Here is a 20,402-nt window from a genome sequence, read left to right on the forward strand (position 1 = left end):
GTACGTACTCTACCAGCAGGCACAAACCTTTATTGTAAAATATATATATCTATCACACTATGATCGGTAAACAGCTTTTGACTTTTCTAACAAAACCTGCTGCAAAGTTTCAACGATATTTCTTGCAAAAAGGTCGGTATATCTTTTTGTACTATATATTTGGAGATTGTTTGATAATTGAATAAATTATTGTTTTAACATTTCCTTGAATTTTTAAGAGTATTCTTTTAGATTAATTTGATATAAGACAATGTTTTCTGAATATGATTAAGAGCAATGTTTAATCTCAACTTTGGAAAGACAGGTATATCAAGTGTGCCGTAAGTGCGACATGTTACGTGCGTTCTTCAAAGAGTGAGAATTAAATTAGCAGTCAATTGACTTCATAAAGATTGTATGCGCATTTTCCCTTATCTCATTTTGTCTTTTAACCTTGAACTGCCTTAAGACCCAAACTGATGTTTCTTGAAAATATTCAGTTTTCATTAACATGTTGATTTATCTATATTAGCTCTCGAAATTACACGTTACATTACAAATTATATATTTATGTATAAATTTCTGTAAAGGTAACAAATAACATCAAAGATACATTTGTTATCTGAATTCGGAAAAATGACAAATATGAGAGAGGAATTTGTTTTGGCCCACATATATTTTATTTTTCACATTTTCTTAATTTCTAATCCAAAAAAAACTTACATTTTCTAAAACACTTGATATTGATATCGTAATATCAAATCTGTCCGATTGAAAGAAATAAACCTATCAAGTTGAACTTTTTAATAGATTTGATGCGAAGGCAAACTCTAAGAACATTATCTAAAATATGATTGCGAGAGCGTATCTCAATACTGCTCCGCATTAGGTCAGGGAGTTACCAATGACCGGCGCACCAATGCGGCATGTAGGTACGCTGGTGCCGTTGACGACGACGGCGACGTATCCGCGAATCTCCGTCAGTCGGCGACGGAGCACGACGGAGTTGCCTGGTTGCGGTGTGTGGGTGGCACGCGCACGCGTTGGCCCAGCCAGCTCGATTCGATTAAACTTCGCCGCAGCCCTCGTTCATCGTGAACGGGGTGAGACCTCGTGCTGAGGATCGTTATGCCGAGTATCCCTCGCATCGCAGCGATTCGCACACCACGCGCCGTGACATCCGAAAATACGTGAAATTGTGTACTGCGATCTGCCGCCTGCCATCACGTACGGCGATTTCCAGATTGGTAATTCGACCAGTTGCAGAAGTGATTAGAAAGAGGTTTTGCAAGGTGATTCGCTGTTCGTTCATGTGCGTGCGAGTGACTGTTACATTAGGAATTATACCTCGCGATTCTTGAAACCGCGGATACGCAACCTTTTAGTTTTCTGCCGCAATTATGGAAAGATTCTGAGATGTGGAAAACAACCATTTTATTTTAAAGTTTGATTTTCTCTTGTAATATTTATATGTATATTTCAACCTTTCATTTATTTCTTCAAAGATGTACATTTATATTTCCATCATTATGAAATATTATTTGTATCGTGTTTATTTGCAGAAATCGAAATTCGTTTCTCAAATAATTTGCATCATGCTTTGACATTTTAATGTCAGTTTTATCGAATGCAACGTCCTACGTGAGCCAGCATTCAATATGTGATTATATACACCTACGTTCTTCATGGTTTGGAGCAGATTCGTTTTATCTGACCCACTTTAAATACCATCTGTGTGCGTTTGTGCGTATTATGTGGAAATTACCGTATCTAAACGTTTGCGCAGAAATGAATAAGCGAGAGATGCATAATCAGATAATTCATACAAGTTATCTGCAAAATATCGGCAAAAATAAGAAAATTACGAGCTAAATTATTCTTTTACGTAGTAAAGAAGTAAGGTGAACATTACGTACACATATACGCAGTACTATCAGGTTTTGGTTCCGAGTTGAGGCCGTTTTTTCGCATTTGAGTTCCAAAAGAACATGGTTCCAACCCGGAAGCCAAAACTGATAGTGCTAACCAGCAACGCGACAGCCTCAAATTTTTGATAACGCACACAGTGATCGAGGAAGAAGATTTCTATTTTTGGTTGACTAGCGAAGAAAACATTTCATAATAATGATCATAGTGTTAAAATACAAGTAAGAAAAATGATTTCTCGAGTCATCTTGGGTTTCCTTCAAGTTGACGTAATCTTTTCTCTGAAACATTTATCTGTACATGTATATGTGTGTGTGTGTGTGTGTGTGTGTGTGTGTGTGTGTGTGTGTGTGTATATGTTTGTGTTTTATTTTATGTGTAAAGGTGATGTATACTCTTTTCTTACCACCTTCAATTTATCATCTGGATTCTGTTGATATTCTGACAAGATGATTATCTTCTCCTCCTAGTAGATTGTTTTGTCAAAGCGTCTGGATTTACTGAGATACTGGCTATCAGAAGATAGCACAAACGAGATGAAAAGTTATAGATAGTATATCCGCCAGTTTCAAGCCAGCTGCCGACGAGTTTGTATCGCGTACGATTGTCCATTCGTCAGAAGAGAACGTACACGTCGGCCGCGTTACATGTCGAGCGTACAATGATTATTTAATCAGTTTGATGATTTTATCACTTTAAGGTTCATTGAGTCTGCATATGCCGTTACCTGATTTTTCTTTTACCGAAATTTTATATCGAATTGCGCGGAATCTTTTCACAAAGTAAATTTTGATCTAAAGCATTGCCCAGTAATTTTATATTTGGTGTATCTTACTCAGTGTATATAATCATCCAGTATATATATTTTCTTTTCGTCTCGTTTTGCATTACGTTTGCATCAACGTCTATAAAAACTGTCGTAATATCCTTCGACGTATTATTCATCAGTTTAGAAAGAGAAAAACGATAGTTCATCTATTGCGGTAAATTTGAAAGTGACTCACTTTCAATTGCAGAACGAGATAATTCATCTCGTCTCAGCGATTCTCTCTCGCAAAGCACGGCAGCTGCTCGATGAGCGCCTTTCCTCGTCAAGAGGACGAAGTAGTCAAAGAGAACGGTGAATCGCAAAAGGACGGATGTCCACATCTTGATCGACGATGTCGTACGAGAGAACAAGAGGACGGAAGACAAACAGTTGAGACGTCCTCGAGGCCAAATCGATCACGAATCACAGCGAGGTCGACGAAAACGCGACAGGCTTCACAAAGCCATGCGGAATCACCTTTGATCCTCTCCGACCCCAGGAAGAAAGGCGCGATTTCGGCAATATGATGTGGAAGGTAAAATGGTCACGCTTCACCGAATGCTTCTGCCGACGACCTGGTCTCGTCCTGGTTTTGTTGCCATGTCTGATCGTTGTCACCCTCTATCTCGTTTCCGGCGACGACGACTACGAGTACGACATGCTGCAGTATCCGTCCTTCAAGTCATACAATATCGCGGAAGGTGAGAATTCTCATAATTCTTGTAATTTCTTTGATCCTATCTAAATTGATCCATCTAATATACATAAATAATAACGAAAAATACATCATACGTATATGTTATCTATCTCGCGTAACAGGCACGACAGACGGCTACCTCGTGTGGAATCCAAAGTGTCACATGTTGTCGAAAGAACCTCTGGATCCGTCCATTGTGAAATTCGTGAGAAAGATGAAACTGGAAAAATGCCCGAACAATCTCGTTTTTACGCAAATCTCAAGGGAGCACAACGGCAGCGTGTCTCTCTCTCTCGATCCTGCCATAAAAAAAGTTACGAACAGCGATGTCGTATGCTGCTGGTCGTCCGTAGTCAGACCCAAGGTGAACAAACCGAAAAAGGATAACTACGATTCTACAATATCGTAAGATCCTCCATTATTGTACATGGCGCGATGAGTCAAAAGATTCAAAAGCACTTCCTTCAAAAATACTCCCTTTTGTACAAAAAAATGTTGCGTCTGTCTGCATCTTTTTCCAGAGTGAAGCAATGCGAGAACTTTACCGGGCAAGTGATGCTTCCGCGTGAAGTAGAGGTGATACACGTATCGTGCAAGGCAAAGGGAAAAACGAAATCCAAGGCAAGGAACAAAACCGCAAAGCCTTCGATCAAGATAGTATACGAGAATGTTCATGCGATCTTAAATCCGGAAAAAGTGCGCGAGCGCGTGGATCATAACGGCAGCCGATTCGGAAATTCCTCGAGAAGGCTGAGCGTGCTCGTCCTCGGCATCGACAGTGTCAGTCGATTAAATTTTTATCGGACCATGCCAAAGACCGAAAAATACCTACGCGAGACCGGTTGGATCGGCCTAAAAGGCTACAATAAGATCGGCGACAACACGTTTCCGAATCTGATGGCGATCTTGACCGGTCAGATGCCGCAGCAGGCGTACTCGCGATGCAAACCGACGGTGGCTTACAAGCTCGACAACTGCCCTTTCCTCTGGTACAATTTCCGCAATGCCGGCTATGTCACGGCCTACGGCGAGGACGAGACTGTCCTCAACACGTTCAACTACCTCAAAGTCGGCTTCGTCGAGCCACCCACGGATTACTACCTGAGACCCTATATGCTGGCCAGTGAGAGGCTGCTTAAGGTGAAGAAAAAGTAAGGCAATTTCCGAATCCGATCGGATACATGTGATACTGTTGTAGGTCGTGAGGGAAATCTAATCATGTTCAATTGCGTTGTTCAATTGCGTTGTTCAATTGCGTTGTTCAATTGCGTTGTTCAATTGCAGATTCAACATGAAGTACTGTACCGGTCCCGAGTTGAGTTTTGAGCGAATCTTCGACTATGCCGTGAATTTTGCCCGAACATTCGTCGGCGTGCCGTATTTTGGCTTCTTCTGGACCAACACCATCAGCCACGACAACATGAACGGCATCTCGTCGATGGATACGCGTGTGCTGAAAAAATTCGAGATTCTAGAACAAGAAGGAATCCTGAACGATTCGATGATTATTTTTTTGAGCGATCATGGTATGCGCTGGGGCGACTTTCGCAACACCTTTGTTGGCTGGTACGAGGAGCGGTTGCCGTACATCTACATTTGGCTGCCCGAGTGGTTTCGTCGGGAAAATTCCGAAAGCTATCGAGCTCTTATGGTTAACCAGAATCGACTCACCTCACCGTTCGATCTCTACGAGACTTTAAGGGAGATTGTCGTTATCGGGGGTGGCGAGGCTGATCCGAGCTCGGGATGCTCCACGTGCCAATCGCTCTTTGCACCCGTGTCCAAGGAAAGGGGCTGCCAGGATGCCGGAGTGGCTGATCACTGGTGCACCTGCACGGCTTTCAAGTCAGTCAATATCAACGACAAGATCGCTAGGGACGGCGTGGACAAATTCCTGGATCACGTGGAAAGCATCGTGAAAAACTATAAGGACAAGAAGGGCCGGCGGCTGTGCGCGCGGCTGAAACTGAGGAAAGTCCATCGGGTAGATCGGGTCATCGATTTTGGCACGGAGAAGTTGTCTAGCGTCGCATACTTTTACATGATTCAGACAACGCCTGGTAACGGTAATTTCGAGGTCACCGTGCATTATCACGGCCACGGCAATTACACTCTGTCCGATAGCGAGGTCAGCAGGATTAATCCTTACGCCGTGAGTGCCAGGTGTCTCAATCGCGGGATGAAGCAGTATTGCCACTGCCTCAAGTAGCCCGCTCGTAGTCGAAACTTTGTACTTTATTAGCGTCTCAATGTCAATTGAATCGATCGCCGCGCCGCGCCGATTAAAATTTATTATTGTAGAAATGTTTCAATTTACTCTGCTTCAGGTAACTTAAACGAGTAGCCGAAACAAATCTTATTCGCGAAATTAATTCTAAAGAAAGACGAGTTCCTTCTACAATATCTCAAATATGATCGATTCAATTGTTCATAGCACATATCAAATGTAAAGTTGAATGCCTCATCTCAAGGAACTAGGGACCTGAGTGGATGTATCTTCGTGTAGCAAGAATAGCTAGACCTAGATATTCCTCAAGCTTTGGTAATCGAACGATATCATTCGCGTCGCAGTCGCGGTTAAAGTAATTTTTTGAATTTTCATTGACATCTTCCAATGAAATTGCTATTAGTGATGCAATTACATGTCAGCTAAGAGTTGAAAAATCTCAAATACGAAATATCTTAGATCTCGCATATATTTTCAAAAACTTTTTCTGTTTACGCAATTTGGAATATGAGTTTTGACCGTTAGCTGACATCTCGTTCCACATTTATGTAGTTTGATCACGAATGAATAGTTATTGCGTCAAAAATAAATCAAATTGATTTCGCGTCATAAACATTAAACTGCGCGTATATATGTATATATTATCTCATTATACATATATCTTATCAGAGATACTCACCGTGACCCGTGGTAATTTTGTTCACGCACCATTGCACGCCAATCGATCGCCAGTACGTGACACGTTTTGTCTGGATCGATACACGTGAAAGATGCATGAAAACGCAAATGCCGTGAATAAACACGTGGAGGTAAAGACCAACTCGAACAGCGAAGAATAAAAATGTACTTTTGTACGTGGTGGTCGTTCGTGCGAATGCATCACGGAAACACACTAACTGGCGTATCAAAGCAACGCGCGTGCCTGTTTTAAAAAGTGCCAAATTCGTTTTGTACTAGCCGAGCGTTAAAACCAACATTTCTACTTCCCGCACCGATAGCGATCACAATGATATCGCGATAATATATCATTTCCGCGAAAGCAAAGAATGTACGCACATGCACGCGTATATACGTGAACAAGCTCGAATTAAAACGTCTGCAGCATGTGTTCTTAGCAAATAGTATTTTACAGATGAATTTAGAGTCGGTTTTTCTCCGACACATCAAAGGAGATGACATTGCCCGTCAGAACGTTTACCTAATTGCGCGAAACCTTAACCGACCTTAAATTTATTGAAAAATTCCTATTTAAAGTATCCAACAGATGTAACACGTCGTATATTTCATTGCGAAATGTATGATCGCCTTCGTGTACGAGAAGTATGGAATTTTACATATAGGCTGAAAATAGAGGCCAATGCGAATATATTGTGACATATATATTTTTTACTATGGACGTTACGTACGCTTTATTCTAGACAACGTGAGAGCATAGACTCAGCCATTAAAGGAGGTGTGACGATTAACGAGTGGTTTTTGCGATTATTTTCTTACAGACTACTCAAGATGAGCATCAGCCTAGTGAAATTCAATTTTCCATTTCGTCATTGGAATCAACTAAACCTGATTAAAAGTATCAGATTTCTCGAGCTTTAGTTTAACAAGAATTGTATATAATTAAAGACAAGCTCGTTTATTACGAGTCGTTTGACGATTTTACAGATGAAAATATAAATGGAATTGTCGACTGGAATATCAGCCTACAATGATTTGATTTATGTGTCTTTAATAACAACATGTTTTTATGATAAATCATTATATTACTAACATCGTACGTCGTGTATTATTTCTTTCGTTCCGTAACTTTTAAAACTAAAGTGACATCCGCTTTGACGTAACTTACGACGTTGTGGATTGCTTTATTATATCCTTTACTATAAATTTATTCCACACGTGTTGTACGTGTCAAGTAAAATATCTAATAAAGACAAACTAATTCGACAAGGTATCCTCACTGGAATACGCGCACATGCCTGCGTGCGTACGCTTTCTTCTCGCAGCTCGGCCGCGCGTAAAATTGTGTCTTGGAGTGCCAAACAGTATCTCGGCGATCGACTGACGGCATCCATGGTCAACGTCAAGGTTCCTGCGCGCCAAGAATGCATCAAGGATCTTGATGCCCTCGTAGAGACTGTCTACATCGCAGCTGGAGTGTCGCCGATTACTACGTCGTGTTTCCTCGTTGATGACGCTTCTCCGTCTATCAATCGGCGTCGTAGTACACTCGTGGTTGCCAGTCGTTTCCGACACGATCTCAAAGTTGTCTCGCAGTTTCTCGTAGCTGTCGCATGTGCTGACTGTGGAGATTTTGTTGACGCAGCTATCGCGGGAGAATTTTCTGGATGAACGACGTAGAGTGTCACAGGGCGACGACGCTACTGTCGAACTCAAGCTGAAGCTACAGTGCGACGATGGTTTCAGCAATTTACAGCCTAAAAGTCTGACAATGGCGCGGTTGGAGGTGGAGAGATCTTGATACTCGTCAGTTTTCCTCGCGGAAGAGGACGCGGTCACAATTGGCTCCGAATGGTTTAATGTCCGCTCTTCTGTCGCGATTGTCGAAAAATTCCCCATTGGCAAAATGAAGTTGCTAATGGCGCAGCTGCAAGCACCCTCGCATGAACAGTCGCTGTCCCTTCCGCCCGATCTGCCGATAGTCCTCGAACGAAATTAAGTAATTAACTAATTAGATATACGTAGAACGGGGATTTATAAAGAAAAAATGCATTTGTAAGATACGTACGTAAATAAAGATTTATAGGATTACCTGTCGGTGGCCTCGCGTTGAGATCGTCTCAAACTCTCCTCTGAAACGTGTCGACCATCTTCTTGAGTAATGTCATCTTGGGCTATCTCTCGAACAATTTCTATATCTTTAGGACTCTCGAATCGAGAGTTTGTGTCCGAGTTGATATTAGATGCGCATGTTAAATATCTATTGACATCCGTCGGCAAGGATGAATGTCCATCGGCAGATGGACAATTAGTGGACGTGGATCGAGGACACTGCGCGCTGCGCCGAAGCCAAAACTGTCTGGTTGATGCGGATAAACCAGCTAGATTCACGTTTCTTAATACACTTGCCGGAGATGTGATGTACGGAGGCGGGGGGCTCTCGGGTATACGTATACGTTGCGTATATCGGCCGTTCTCTGACACTAGTGAAATCGCTTGGCTGCTCCCGCTTTCAACTACCAGATAACTGGATGAATTCACGTCTTCATCGTACCTTTGCCAAAGTGCAAAAACGTACAACTTGAAGATGTAGCTTAAAATTAAGAGAACCCAATTTGTTATTTTAACGTGCAGATCCGTTTAAGTCTTCGTTGAATTTGGAACATCGTGCACGTGATCAACAACAAAGATTAATCAGAATTAATGATCTTACTGGCTCGGGGAGTTTCCGTTGCAGAATTCACGATTCAAGCATCGAGCTTTCTTCGGCAAGGCGAGTTTCGCTACTTCTTCATAGCCCGGTGGAGCTTCATAGCCGGGTGGATCGTCCGGCATATTTCCGGATATCTCATCGATCCTTGCACCGTCTGTAATATTAAAAACTGTCCCGAGTGAGAGCCATTGTGGAAACTACGTCTCATTAAGTGCATTAGCAATCGAGATTGATATTCTTTGCAAAGAAATTGCAAAAATCTCTTACCTAGAAGCTCGCTGATCGTCTCCAGACGAGATTGCAGTTCCCTTTGTTGTCTCGCCCTAGCTCCTATTCTGTACAACAGTATTATTAGGGCCGATATCAGTATGATCAAACCAAGGCTGCTGGCAACAAACACCAGGGTGGCCGTTTTCAAATCAGGATATCGATCGATCTTCGGGAAGTAGTAATTCGCTTTGTTCATGCGCCATTTGCGATCGCGCGGTTTCGCTTCCCAATCTATTGTATATTTTATTGTATATTTATATAAAATTACACGTAAGTTTTTGACGTGTCGAGTCTTAAAATTACGAGCGAATTAACTCGAATCGTAAATACGTAGTACGTACCTTGAAAACACGTCGCTGGCTCATCACTGTTATCACCGCAATGATCGAAACCGTCGCAATTCAGCTGACTTGGGATGCACCTGTGATTCTGACATAGAAAGTCGGTGCCCGTGAAACAATCTGCAGGTAATGTTCGCGATTCGTTAGAAATGAATGGAAAATACACTTGATTCCATCATCAAAAACAGGACTGACCCGTATAACTAAAAGCCGCGTAAGCGATCGCTAAGTGTGAATTTCGACCGAATGTACCGCGAAGACTAACGTGAAATCCGCTGGTGACCGGTGCGACGTGTTCCCTGTGTCTGAGCGGCTGTAACTGCCTCGCTGGATGTCGAATAATTTCCAAGGACATCAAAGCCGAGGTCGGACCTTGCTTGATGATTAGCTCCGTATTGCCAGCTGAAAAAGAAACAAACCACAATTATACGCGCTGATAATACTTGCAGAAAAGTGTGCAGTTTAGTTAATTTTTTACGTTGCTCTATATGTTTATTCCGTCTGTTTTGCGCAATTGGGTCGAAAATATCGAAACGAAAGAAAGTTTGAAGAGTAAGAAACATGACTTTGTTGGCGTACATCCATGTCTAATAGGAAAATCTTGTTTTGCCACCTACCCATGTCGGTGAAACCCACTACCTTCAAGTACATGTGCGTCTTCATGTGCAGAAAGTTTTTCGGTGGTCTGATCAACCAGACGCAATCATAAGTCTTCACTCCTTGGCCAACCATGTTCATCATCGTGATGGCACCGCCCAGGTTCTCCACGTATCCCCCGCAGTCGGTGATCGGTTGTACGGACTTGTCGTATGTATGACCGATCACGAAGGAATAAAAGGCCTTGTAACCGAGACCGGTACCACCGTTGGCGTAGAATCTTATCAACAACGATGCTCCGGAACTCACTATGACCGGTGGCCGAAATCGCGCGCCGCTACTCACGTCGAAACGTTGTCCATTCCAATCGTAAAACTGTTTGTGCAAGCGTTACATGACCATTGTATACTCTTATGGCTTTTTTTTAATTAGACCGAATAAAGTCTATGTGCGATTTCTAACAGATCTAGGCGATTACTAGAATGAATTAAAAGACGAAAACATGCACCTCCATTATCGAGACTGTTGCTAACTGAAAATCACTAAAGAGTAATCTGATGCGACAGGAGGGAGCTTCGCTGGGACACGTTATCACGTACTCTAGGCCCAAGTCACGAGGATATCGAGCTGGGAAAAACGGCGAAGTCAAGATACCACCTCCGGTACCGTTCAAGCCCTTTGTCGGCGTTCCTGACGTCATTTCCGTGCCTTTCAACTGCAGTCTATTTCCTGCGCGGCAAAAGAGCATCGATTCCAGAATACTTACGATTAGTCAACTACATTTAACAACTGACATTTAATTTAAAAAGTCATTTGTGCTGCCACGCGCAAATATTGCAAATATTAAAGTCTGCTCTCAAGTTCACATTATCAAAGCTTCAAAATCAATTTCAATGAATTTATAGTGTTAATTGTTAGTACCTCCATATCTCTACTAACTTTCTGCTGCGTATTCGATGGTAAACGCGTGCTTGTGCGACTGGCTGTAGAGTAGATTTATGGATAAGGTTCTCGTGCTCGATCTGTACGTGATCGGTGCGTAGGATCCGCAAAACGGTGAGCCGGAAACGTCCTCGTAAGGCGGTTCCGACAGCCAAACGTAGTCACATCTACGTACAAAGTGTATCAATTACGTGCGATTGTTGCGATGTGCAATAATAGCGACTATTCACCTGCATGGGCTGTCCATCATCACACCTCCGTCGCCACAATGATGTGGCAACGCGATACTCTTGAAAATAACAATTATCACGCAAGATGGACAAGTCACCAACTCGAGGCTGCACTGATAGTGAGAGCTGTTGATGGTACTCGCGTAAACACGCGGTATCAGCTGTCTCGGGGAGTTTCTGACGTTCCTCGCGTACAAAATCCCCTTCTCGCCCAGCTCCAGGTATAGGCGTCTGCCGTTGTTGGCTCCGCAAATATCCTCGTTTCGGAAGGCATTTCCGGCCATCACGAGAATCCACCAGAACGTCGTAAGAGTCACTGAATCCGTGCGGAAGAAGAACGTCAAATATACAAATACAATCTATTATTTTCCATCACTAAAGTTTCGAGAACACAAACTGTTACCATATTTCCTTACCATATTTCAAATGACACATACTTGCAGCGCGGAAAGTGACGTTCTGTACTTGTGTGCTCGTCGTCTCGGGCAACCTTACGCGATTGCCTATAATTTCGTTAGCGCCAACGCTAATATCGAATAAAGCATTCTTATGGCATCCCTCGAGCGTATGGCGATTACATTGTCCTTGCCGTTTACGTTACGTCCATATAGCCGAGTTTAACGGGATGAAATCAGCACGCAAAGACGCGCGTTATGTAATCCGATTATATTAGTTTCAGAGATGCATTTCCAGCGTCTTCAGCAAGACTTTTGTTTCTGCCTTTCAAGGTCTTTGCATAAGAATCTTATATTCAATGCCTTTTTTGCATTGAGAGAGGGAAGGGAGAGGGGAAACATGACATTTTCATTCAAGAAACTATAATAGTTTCTCTGAAAATACAATAATATGTTAATTCCTTTCAGTTCATGTCTTTCGCGTGAGTCACATATTCGCTGATACGATATAAACTGTACAATTTGTTTTCAATTTGTTCATAAATTGTTGGTATATCTAGCATCTAACGAGTGAGATAATAAACATTTCGAAAGATGCATCAGTCGATGTCAGGTATCCATGAAGTGAAGAAATAACGACGCGCAGTGACGGTGACGGCGGTGACGCGCGGAATTGCGTTCATCGGCCGTGTAGACGAACCATGAGGGACCCTGATCTGCTGACGGATCTTCCGGAATTATCAATTGATTCGCCCGAGATGGATCTTAATATTCATCCGGAGAGACAAAGATTCCCTTTCTGCATTGTTTGGACTCCATTGCCAATTATAACGTAAGTTAATTAAGATTAGTTGCATCCTAACCTCGTCTCATCAGTGTAACAGTATACGTTGATAACAGTTCTGTTTTCCTACTTGTTTTCTCTTCACCTTTTTTCACCTTTTCCTTAAAAGATTAAGATACGCTTATTTTATATAAATTTAAATTACTAAATGAATAGATTTTATCCTATACCCTTTTGTCATGCGGCAAGAGTTTGTGACAAATCTTCAAGTTATTGTTTAGTACTTTACAATGAAGGAGTAATTATGTAACCACCACGTTGAACTGCAGTTGATAGCAGGATTTACATAATTTTTAAGATACTTTCTGCCCTTTATCGGACATATGGGCATTGCAACATCAACGGGAGTGATAAGAGATTTTGCTGGCCCTTATCATGTCTCGGAAGATGACATGGCGTTTGGTAAGCCCACCAAATATTGGCAACTGGATTATACCAAAGCCAAGGGAGGCATACAGGAATGGGACGCTGGTGTAGCGGAAGCTAGTGAAATTTACAAAACTAGAATGGTAATGGAATCAGTAATTCTGTATAGAAAACTACTAGTACGTAAAAAGTATGTAATGGCTGTAACGCAAAACTCTCTCATCATTTTGCAGCACAATCTATGCTGCGACAATTGCCATTCGCACGTAGCGACAGCTTTAAATTTGATGTCATACGATAATTCTACCAGCTGGAACATGGTAAAACTTGCATTTCTCATGCTGCTTCATGGGAAATATGTAAGGTAAAGATGATGCTGAATATATTGAATAATGAAACATGTATGAAATTCTCGTTATTCGTTGTTTCAGTGTTTTGGGTTTTCTTAAGACCTGGTTACCTTTCTGCATACTCGTCACGGTTGCACTGATATTAAGTTTGTGTGTATATTAATTTTAAATCGTTTATAACTGTGATTGTAATAATATTAATATATAATATTATTATACAGCAATTGTAAGGTATTGTAAGTTATTATCAATTTGAAATGTATTTGATTTGTTGTTTGAGCTCTATCTCATAATACATTTTACAGAAATTTCAGTCAAGTGAAGATATCCTTAACTAAAGATGTAATGAAAATATACTGACAGATTTTTAAACATGCTTATCCACGCATTATTTTTGTAAGATACATAAAACTACAATTTATTGGGTTTAATTTCATATTTAATTTTTACGACCTAAGATACATTGATTAGACAAATATGATGTAACGATAAACGTAAAATATAATAAGTAGCTCTTATAATAACCGTTATACATTCTACGAATCGAATAAATCGAATAAAAATATCCTTTTTACATCTCTGAAAAAATGGCATCGTCGATACAACAGTTACTTCGAAATCGTGAGACACGAAATCGAACGTGTTATATACTTTATTTACATATACGAACAATATGGCAATAAAAGTATCTCTTCGACATGTACGAAATAACGAATACATATTCATTAATCATTGATTCTGATAAAATCGCACATAAACATGTTTGCTATTCGATACATTCAGTGTACAAAAGTAACATGTATTTTTAACTATAATTACTTGAAGAAGGAAATCACCATTGTTATATATAAATTCTTATATAAATAAAAGACAGAAATCAATTTCTCGTACATGGTGTTGCGCTTTTGAAAAATATAGCTCTATTACGTATGCACGTAACTAGGAAAGGTCAAATTTCATTTTGATTCCTCAATTCTTCAATGACGTACAACATACACCTGTTTTACAAAAGTCAAAGAGACTTGGGATCATTCGTTACTCGTGCTATCCATTTCCCTGATAACACCTTCCTCCAGAGAGAAATCGTAATCATAATTTTGGTTCTCTAATCTTTCAATAAAGGACAATATTTCGCTAATACGTAGACCATCGATTTCGAAATCGGTGTTCATATTGCTTTCCAACTGCCTGCACAATTTAAATGGCACACCGCTCAGGTAATGCGGAGCATCCACTTGCTGACTTAGTTTAGGCAAGTTACCGACTGACATCGTCGGATTCATCGGTGTTCCACCGATGAATGGATATAATCCACTGGGATAAGGGGCACCTTGGCCACCTACGTTAGGCGGTAATGAGGTCCTTCTTCTCTCAATTACTACGAAATCATCTCCTGGATCCGCAGGAGGCTGATTCTCTCGCTCGTCTCTGGATTCGGGTGGTGAATCCTTGTGCTTTTTCTTGCCAAAGAGCCAAGACATCTTCTGCAAAATATTTTTATCTAAAAGTCTGTCGGAATTTCATTTGGTGAACAATCAAATTTTGCAAATATTTTTCTCTGAGACATGCTAGAGAATTCTACATTGACATACGAGATAACTAAAGTAAATATAACTCGCTTTTAAAAGCCACTTTATTTGCGACGCACTTTTAATAGCTCAAAATTGTCACTGTTAAAATGGACTAGGATTAACTCGGATAAATAGGAAACATCAATATCGATACAACATATCAATATCAATATCAGAAAAATGGAAATTTTTACTTTCTTGCTATTATGATGCATTAGATGCATAGCAGTAGACGAGCTAACCATAGAATAATAGCTATCTGCATAAAAATTTGATCACACCTCAACATCTTCTTTCTCGAGAAAGATTAAGTAGCAAAATTATGATTCATGAGATATAGCGAAGAAAAAACACAAAATTTACTCACATGCAGGTAGTTAAGAACTAAAGAAAAGGGATAACCACAAACTCGATCAAAGACTGACCATACTGTCCTTGCTTTCGTTTATCGCTTCTTCGGAAACACCGAAAAGTCGTTATACTTTTCGTCGACAATAACGTAAAATAAACAGAATTACGCAAATCACTCTCGTCAGCTCTGCCCGAAAGGCCCGAAACAACGAGCTTTGCCTGTCGCTGTCAGTTGCGGTTGTTGTCTCAGCTGCACCTAAAATGAGAGATCCGAATGACATTTATCCAGTTTCTCGGGAGATAGCAGCACCATATCAAATTGCTCCGTTATATGCTAAAGCTAAGATATATCATTACAGAACCAAAGTCATAAATCTTCACGATTGTTTTTGAATGAAACTGAAACGAGTCGGAAGATGATACCAGTCGTTTATGTCATCCGTAATCCTCTATTATTACTTACTATTCAATTACTATTTCAGTATTTCGTAAATATTCCAATTTTTCATTTATACCAATTTTATAATCGCATTTCGTACAATCAACTCTTCTTTATCATTATTTCTCGGCATTTCAAGGGCGGAGGGATTTTTACGAGCGATACACGACGATACGATCCTTTCTTTCCAGCTTGAAAAAGAAATATTTCTCAAATTTTCTTTCTTCTCTCGTATAATGTTTCACGTGAAAGTTGATCGAGCTCGTGCACAGAAAGTGTAACATGGTGCAGTTAGTAAAGAAGTAGTACCTCGCGTGCGGTGGTGACGAGCGCTCACGAGCATCGGCGGAAGGTGCCGAGTAGCCGTAGGTCGTGGCTAGTCGCGGTTTGCGTTTTGCTCCGTAAAGGATGGAGGTTTGACGCGTGTCCGCGCTTCTCTTCCCGCTGTACTGCGCCGCGTTCAGCCGCGTTCAGCCGCGTTCAGCCGCGTTCCGCGTGTCATAAAAGGGACGCCACGTTACGATTTCGTCGCGTTTCGAGAGACGCACGGTTCTCTCGGTGAACGTGTACGTATGCATTGCTAAACACGTTTATGCACGCGTAGTACGCGTGTATGCGAGTTCCGCTCTGGTGATCGCGCGCGGCCGGCATAGTTCGATGAAACGCATCGAGGTAGCGGCGTGATCGTATTGTTTTTCGTTGTCGTCGTCGTTGTCTCCCGTCTCCGTCTCGTACACGCACGCCGAGACGTATCGCGCAAATGAACGCGTGTATCCGGTTAACAGCGATTTCCTTCGCATTCTTCACTTGTTTCACGCCCTTCTATCGCAGCTGCCATCAATATTCTTCGGCCATTATTAAGACGAGCATCATCTCCGCAAAAGACGACGGTAACGGGATATAGGTGTGGCGGTAAGTACGATCCATTTGGTCTCTGTGTGCGTGAACGTGCACGCACGATGTATGTCAATGCGCACCGACGCACCGACGCACCGACACAGCGACACTGATCTCGCCACTCGAGCTTTAAATTCCCGTGAGCGTGTATCTTGTGTTAATATCGCACGATGGAACAAGAAATTCGATACAGCGAACGACGACACGTGCGCGCATGCCGTTCGACCGAATCTCGTCCCGAAGGTATAATTTTACAGCAAGTTTGAAAGTTGAGAAACATCATTCTCCAACGCGGCGACCATGTAGTTTGTAAGCTCCTTAACGTACGCACAAATTCTGTCTTAAATCGCGCTTGTTTCACGTAAAACTTTGAAAAAAAACTTGTTCCATTGAGATGATCAACACGATGATGCATCGTCTTACCGCTTCTCGCGGTAATCGGGCGAACATCGTGAAGCAACTGACCTTTTCCAAGTGGATGTGTAAATGTAAACAAAATCATTGCGCTGTAAGGTCTGTCGAGTCAACGATTGTGAAACGTTGGCGTTTCACACACATATAAAATAACAGTTTTCTCAACGAGATGTCAGATAATTATTCTTTTAATAATATCCGCATTAGTAATCGTCTTGATTGATGGATTTGTTACGATACATATTACGATATTACGATAAATCGAATGATAAATCATGTGTTCGCAACTTTGGATATTTGGAGAATTTGATAAACTCCGAGAAACGTGCGCATAAAATTTGAAATTTTACCTCGGAAGGTAAATTGAAAGCAGTCTCTCTCGTGCGCGCGCGCGCACGCGCGTTCCATATGATCGCATTCGTTATCAGCGAGCAGTAATTAATCCTCTTTCAATCCTGGCCTGGCTGACGACGCACCGCGCGCGTGTTCCGTGGCGCGGTTTACAAGTACACACGCTCGCGCAACGTAGTCTACGATAGAAAGCAGACTGCACTTTTTGCACGCGCGTTATCACGTAGACTCGGCGAGTGCGCATTAATATGGCTGTCACGAGCGTGCAGCAGTCCGGTGATAATACGTTGCATCATGAACGGAACGGCGAGCGGCGCGTGGACTTAACCTTTATACCTTTTTTTATTCGCGCGTTGTGGCCGTTGTATTTTTAATATCCTTATAGGTCAGAATTTATAGGGAAGCTAGAGTTATAAATATATATTCCGCTTTTATTAGGTAATGAGTTGTGTCAAATTAATTCCGTGTGGAAGACCGATAAAGCACTTTGCCGTTTACTTTTCTCTTGGTGTCATCTTCTCTGAAAAATATTTCATTATCATGTTTTGTGTTGACGACACGTTAGAATTTTTATTCCAACTGTGAAGCATGACTCTTAGGTGTGCAAATGCATTCGGTGCTTCTATTGAAATTGATGTTTGCAAAAAGAAGCACCGAATTAATTTGCACGCCTAATATTATAAATACGCGGGAAAGTAATAACTACACGTGCAATGTCCAGAGATACCGATGACACATGAGGTAATATTTGTTATCTGTCAAGTGAACGTTATTAGAATCGTTGTTTACGGATAAGTCACATCTCCCATATATTCGGAGATGCATCTAATCTATCGTACGCTTTTCAAGTAAGGCACTTGCTTTTTATCCGCTCCATTTGTATTTCTCGTCGTAAACGTGATTATCGCGAACGATCCATGATTGAATTGAGATCGTGCTGTTTTATCAGCTGTCATTACGCAAGTGACGTTGATGATACATCACCATACGTTTCGCTGCGTTTCACCTCTATAACATATATTTTATTCTCTGATCGGTATTATGTTGAAAATACTTTTCAAACGCAGCGTTTACGTCGTCGGTTTTTCGTCTCGTTATTTCTAATGTCGTCTAGTCTATTTTGATCAAACCATTTGACCAAGTCGACGCAAATTGATCGGTAATTATTTCAGATCAGAATCGTGGCAGATCGTGAATGCGACACGCGGATCGCACACTGAATGATATCAATCATCGTTTGCAAGTTTTTCAATTAGGCACTGAATAATTCTCCAATCGTATATGTAATTAACGATTTAGCTTGATATGCCATACCGGATCATTAGTTTTATCGTGTCTATTTCTTCGCGGTAATAATGTTCATTGATTTTTCTTATTACCTTATTTCTTCCAAGTGACTTTCGCAAAAGATTGAACAAGTCTCTCATCAACGATTTACGATATTCAGTTACGATATTCGTCGAATCAAAAAAGTTGCGCCCTAAACATTAGCGATTGTGTAATACATGGATAATAATCGCCTAATCGAATAGAGTCCTCTATTAAAGGTTGTCGTGCGGTTTATTCCTCAGAAATAACCGTCGTTTTGAACCGTGTCGGATTCGTCTCGGCGTAAATAAGTTTGGAAAATCCTGACGATCATCGGGAGATCCGGCGACAGATTTCTAGTCGCCTCGTTGCACTATCCCGATCTGTTCCGCTTCGTTCTATTTTGGGACGTCGCGACAACTGGGTCAGCGTCGAGCTGGTGTCCATTTGATATCGCAGTTACGTTGGAAAGGAAAGGTTTTACGTTGCTCTGTTATCCGCATACATTTCGATAGATTTTGGATTCGAGGGCACGTGACGTACTAAACGTAATTGCGACTTGGCTATTTTTTTCTTACAATTAGGATACTATCAAATTGAGTTAGGAACAAGTAGAAACGATCAAAGAGACATTCTTAAAATCTCACTTGTCTTCAAACTCATTTCAAAAATAGTTTATCTGAAATAATTACGTAAATGATTAACGCGTGCGAGGTGTCGCGCGCAAAGTTAATCATATTAAGCGAGTATCTCGTAACGTTCATGTCGTTTTCTGCATACAACAAATCTATATTAATATGCAAGAGTATCGCGCTGTTTCTTCAAACTCACGTAATACGTAGGTGAATTGCAATTCTCGTTTTTGTAACGCGCCTTGGCGCCCTGGTCAATACGCGATATAAATATATCCAGATGGCAACCACGGACTTCCTCTTCGCAGCTCGTGCCAAATAGAAATTCCGGTGTGTCACGGGGAAGGTCCAACACGTGTCTCACCGTTCTCTAATTGAATCGGTGTTAAAATCGGTGTTAATATCAAGATCGTCCAGTAGATAAATCAGTGTCGCCTGTTACGAGAGAAATATGTTGGATTATCATTGGAAATATATTTTCTCTTACATGTTATCGCATGCAGACACACATATAGACATGTTAGACCTGTTAACAGTTATTACATCATGAAATTTATGATTTCATGATTGCACCTTTTTACCACACATCTAGTTGTTTTAATGGTATTCCGTGAATTTTTATCATCCTCATATCGCTCTCTGCCTGCTTTATGGAATAATTTATTTTCAAATTTCTTGCATTTCAGATGTAATAGTAGGCAGCGATTTAATGTCCTCAGAGGGTTAATGCGATACGGGAGATACTCGAATATCAGGATGACCAGCGAGCATCCGTCGAGCGGAATTGCGGCAAAAGGTAAGTACAAACGTGTTTACGAGTACGAGATGAAAAAGAAATCTACACTGAAAAAAAACCGGTTGCGTTAATTAGAAATCTGGTAGGTTCAACCAGTCTGTCTGTCTCGGAAAATGGATGAATCAGAATTCCTTCAGAAGTTACCGGATTATAGTATCTATCAAAGTTCTAGTTATAAAATATTCTATCGTGATAAGAAATTCTGCTTGGTTTAATCAAAATACATTCTATCATATACGTCTTGTTGGTACAATCAAACCATTTTTTTCAGTGTAATTATTTG

At 41.1% G+C, this 20,402-nt stretch overlaps 5 protein-coding genes across 19 annotated transcripts in view; 3 read left to right on the forward strand and 2 right to left on the reverse strand.

Moving 5' to 3' along the window:
* The first annotated feature begins 998 nt into the window (after positions 1 to 998).
* LOC105279176 lies at positions 999 to 7,330 on the forward strand. Of its 3 annotated transcripts, none has more exons than XM_011338769.3 (5): positions 999 to 1,291; positions 2,922 to 3,414; positions 3,533 to 3,815; positions 3,932 to 4,561; positions 4,695 to 7,330. In XM_011338769.3, the coding sequence occupies exons 2-5, from the start codon at positions 3,237 to 3,239 to the stop codon at positions 5,617 to 5,619; spliced, it is 2,016 nt and encodes a 671-aa protein (XP_011337071.1). In that variant the 5' UTR covers positions 999 to 1,291; positions 2,922 to 3,236; the 3' UTR covers positions 5,620 to 7,330. The 3 variants fall into 3 exon arrangements, with proteins under 3 accessions (XP_011337071.1, XP_011337070.1, XP_011337072.1); XM_011338768.3 differs by having other exon boundaries at positions 999 to 1,271; XM_011338770.3 differs by having other exon boundaries at positions 999 to 1,226.
* Positions 7,255 to 12,301, reverse strand: LOC105279175. Its single transcript, XM_026975255.1, has 10 exons — positions 11,406 to 12,301; positions 11,173 to 11,342; positions 10,742 to 10,962; positions 10,254 to 10,608; positions 9,832 to 10,038; positions 9,637 to 9,756; positions 9,293 to 9,526; positions 9,026 to 9,179; positions 8,405 to 8,905; positions 7,255 to 8,284 (listed from the first exon to the last, which is right to left on the reverse strand). Exons 1-10 carry the CDS (start codon positions 11,687 to 11,689, stop codon positions 7,570 to 7,572), a joined length of 2,961 nt encoding a protein of 986 aa, XP_026831056.1. The 5' UTR covers positions 11,690 to 12,301; the 3' UTR covers positions 7,255 to 7,569.
* Positions 12,302 to 12,405: 104 nt separating this feature from the next.
* On the forward strand, positions 12,406 to 13,736 carry LOC105279174 (transmembrane protein 222). Of its 2 annotated transcripts, none has more exons than XM_011338765.3 (4): positions 12,406 to 12,632; positions 12,943 to 13,153; positions 13,244 to 13,369; positions 13,442 to 13,736. In XM_011338765.3, the coding sequence occupies exons 1-4, from the start codon at positions 12,502 to 12,504 to the stop codon at positions 13,457 to 13,459; spliced, it is 486 nt and encodes a 161-aa protein (XP_011337067.1). In that variant the 5' UTR covers positions 12,406 to 12,501; the 3' UTR covers positions 13,460 to 13,736. The 2 variants fall into 2 exon arrangements, with proteins under 2 accessions (XP_011337067.1, XP_011337066.1); XM_011338764.3 differs by having other exon boundaries at positions 12,414 to 12,632; positions 13,244 to 13,374.
* A 46-nt stretch (positions 13,737 to 13,782) lies between these two features.
* LOC105279185 lies at positions 13,783 to 17,400 on the reverse strand. Of its 5 annotated transcripts, none has more exons than XM_011338795.2 (3): positions 17,383 to 17,400; positions 15,357 to 15,538; positions 13,783 to 14,844 (listed from the first exon to the last, which is right to left on the reverse strand). In XM_011338795.2, the coding sequence occupies exons 2-3, from the start codon at positions 15,357 to 15,359 to the stop codon at positions 14,389 to 14,391; spliced, it is 459 nt and encodes a 152-aa protein (XP_011337097.1). In that variant the 5' UTR covers positions 15,360 to 15,538; positions 17,383 to 17,400; the 3' UTR covers positions 13,783 to 14,388. The 5 variants fall into 5 exon arrangements, with proteins under 5 accessions (XP_011337097.1, XP_011337098.1, XP_011337100.1 ...); XM_011338796.2 differs by lacking the exon at positions 17,383 to 17,400 and adding an exon at positions 16,031 to 16,164 and having other exon boundaries at positions 13,783 to 14,841; XM_011338798.2 differs by lacking the exon at positions 17,383 to 17,400 and adding an exon at positions 16,031 to 16,055 and having other exon boundaries at positions 13,783 to 14,841; positions 15,299 to 15,538.
* LOC105279183 (histone deacetylase 4) overlaps positions 16,495 to 20,402 on the forward strand; it is a 52,912-nt gene continuing 49,004 nt past the window's right edge. For all 8 annotated transcript variants that reach the window (XM_020031603.2, XM_020031605.2, XM_011338777.3 and 5 more), the window contains exons 1-2: positions 16,495 to 16,633; positions 20,010 to 20,119. Coding sequence is in view for 4 of the 8 variants with exons in the window: in XM_026975245.1 (XP_026831046.1) it covers positions 20,050 to 20,119 (70 nt within the window). In the remaining 4 variants the exon portion in view is untranslated. The remainder of the gene's footprint in view (positions 16,634 to 20,009; positions 20,120 to 20,402) is intronic.

Source organism: Ooceraea biroi, chromosome 2 (genome assembly GCF_003672135.1).
Source record: "Ooceraea biroi isolate clonal line C1 chromosome 2, Obir_v5.4, whole genome shotgun sequence".
Taxonomy (NCBI): Eukaryota; Metazoa; Arthropoda; class Insecta; order Hymenoptera; family Formicidae; genus Ooceraea; species Ooceraea biroi.

Bases quoted from the DNA above. Each gene is read 5' to 3' on its own strand.
- LOC105279176 (XM_011338769.3), top strand. From the start codon at position 3,237: ATGATGTGGAAGGTAAAATGGTCACGCTTCACCGAATGCTTCTGCCGA. The intron at 3,415-3,532 runs GTGAGAATTCTC...CTCGCGTAACAG, and splicing joins GTCATACAATATCGCGGAAG to GCACGACAGACGGCTACCTC. The intron at 4,562-4,694 runs GTAAGGCAATTT...GTTCAATTGCAG, and splicing joins CTGCTTAAGGTGAAGAAAAA to ATTCAACATGAAGTACTGTA.
- LOC105279175 (XM_026975255.1), bottom strand. From the start codon at position 11,689: ATGGCCGGAAATGCCTTCCGAAACGAGGATATTTGCGGAGCCAACAAC. The intron at 9,757-9,831 runs GTCAGTCCTGTT...CATTACCTGCAG, and splicing joins CGCGGCTTTTAGTTATACGG to ATTGTTTCACGGGCACCGAC. The intron at 8,285-8,404 runs GTAATCCTATAA...GACTATCGGCAG, and splicing joins CAACGCGAGGCCACCGACAG to ATCGGGCGGAAGGGACAGCG.
- LOC105279174 (XM_011338764.3), top strand. From the start codon at position 12,502: ATGAGGGACCCTGATCTGCTGACGGATCTTCCGGAATTATCAATTGAT. The intron at 13,154-13,243 runs GTAATGGAATCA...ATCATTTTGCAG, and splicing joins AAATTTACAAAACTAGAATG to CACAATCTATGCTGCGACAA. The intron at 13,375-13,441 runs GTAAAGATGATG...TCGTTGTTTCAG, and splicing joins CTTCATGGGAAATATGTAAG to TGTTTTGGGTTTTCTTAAGA.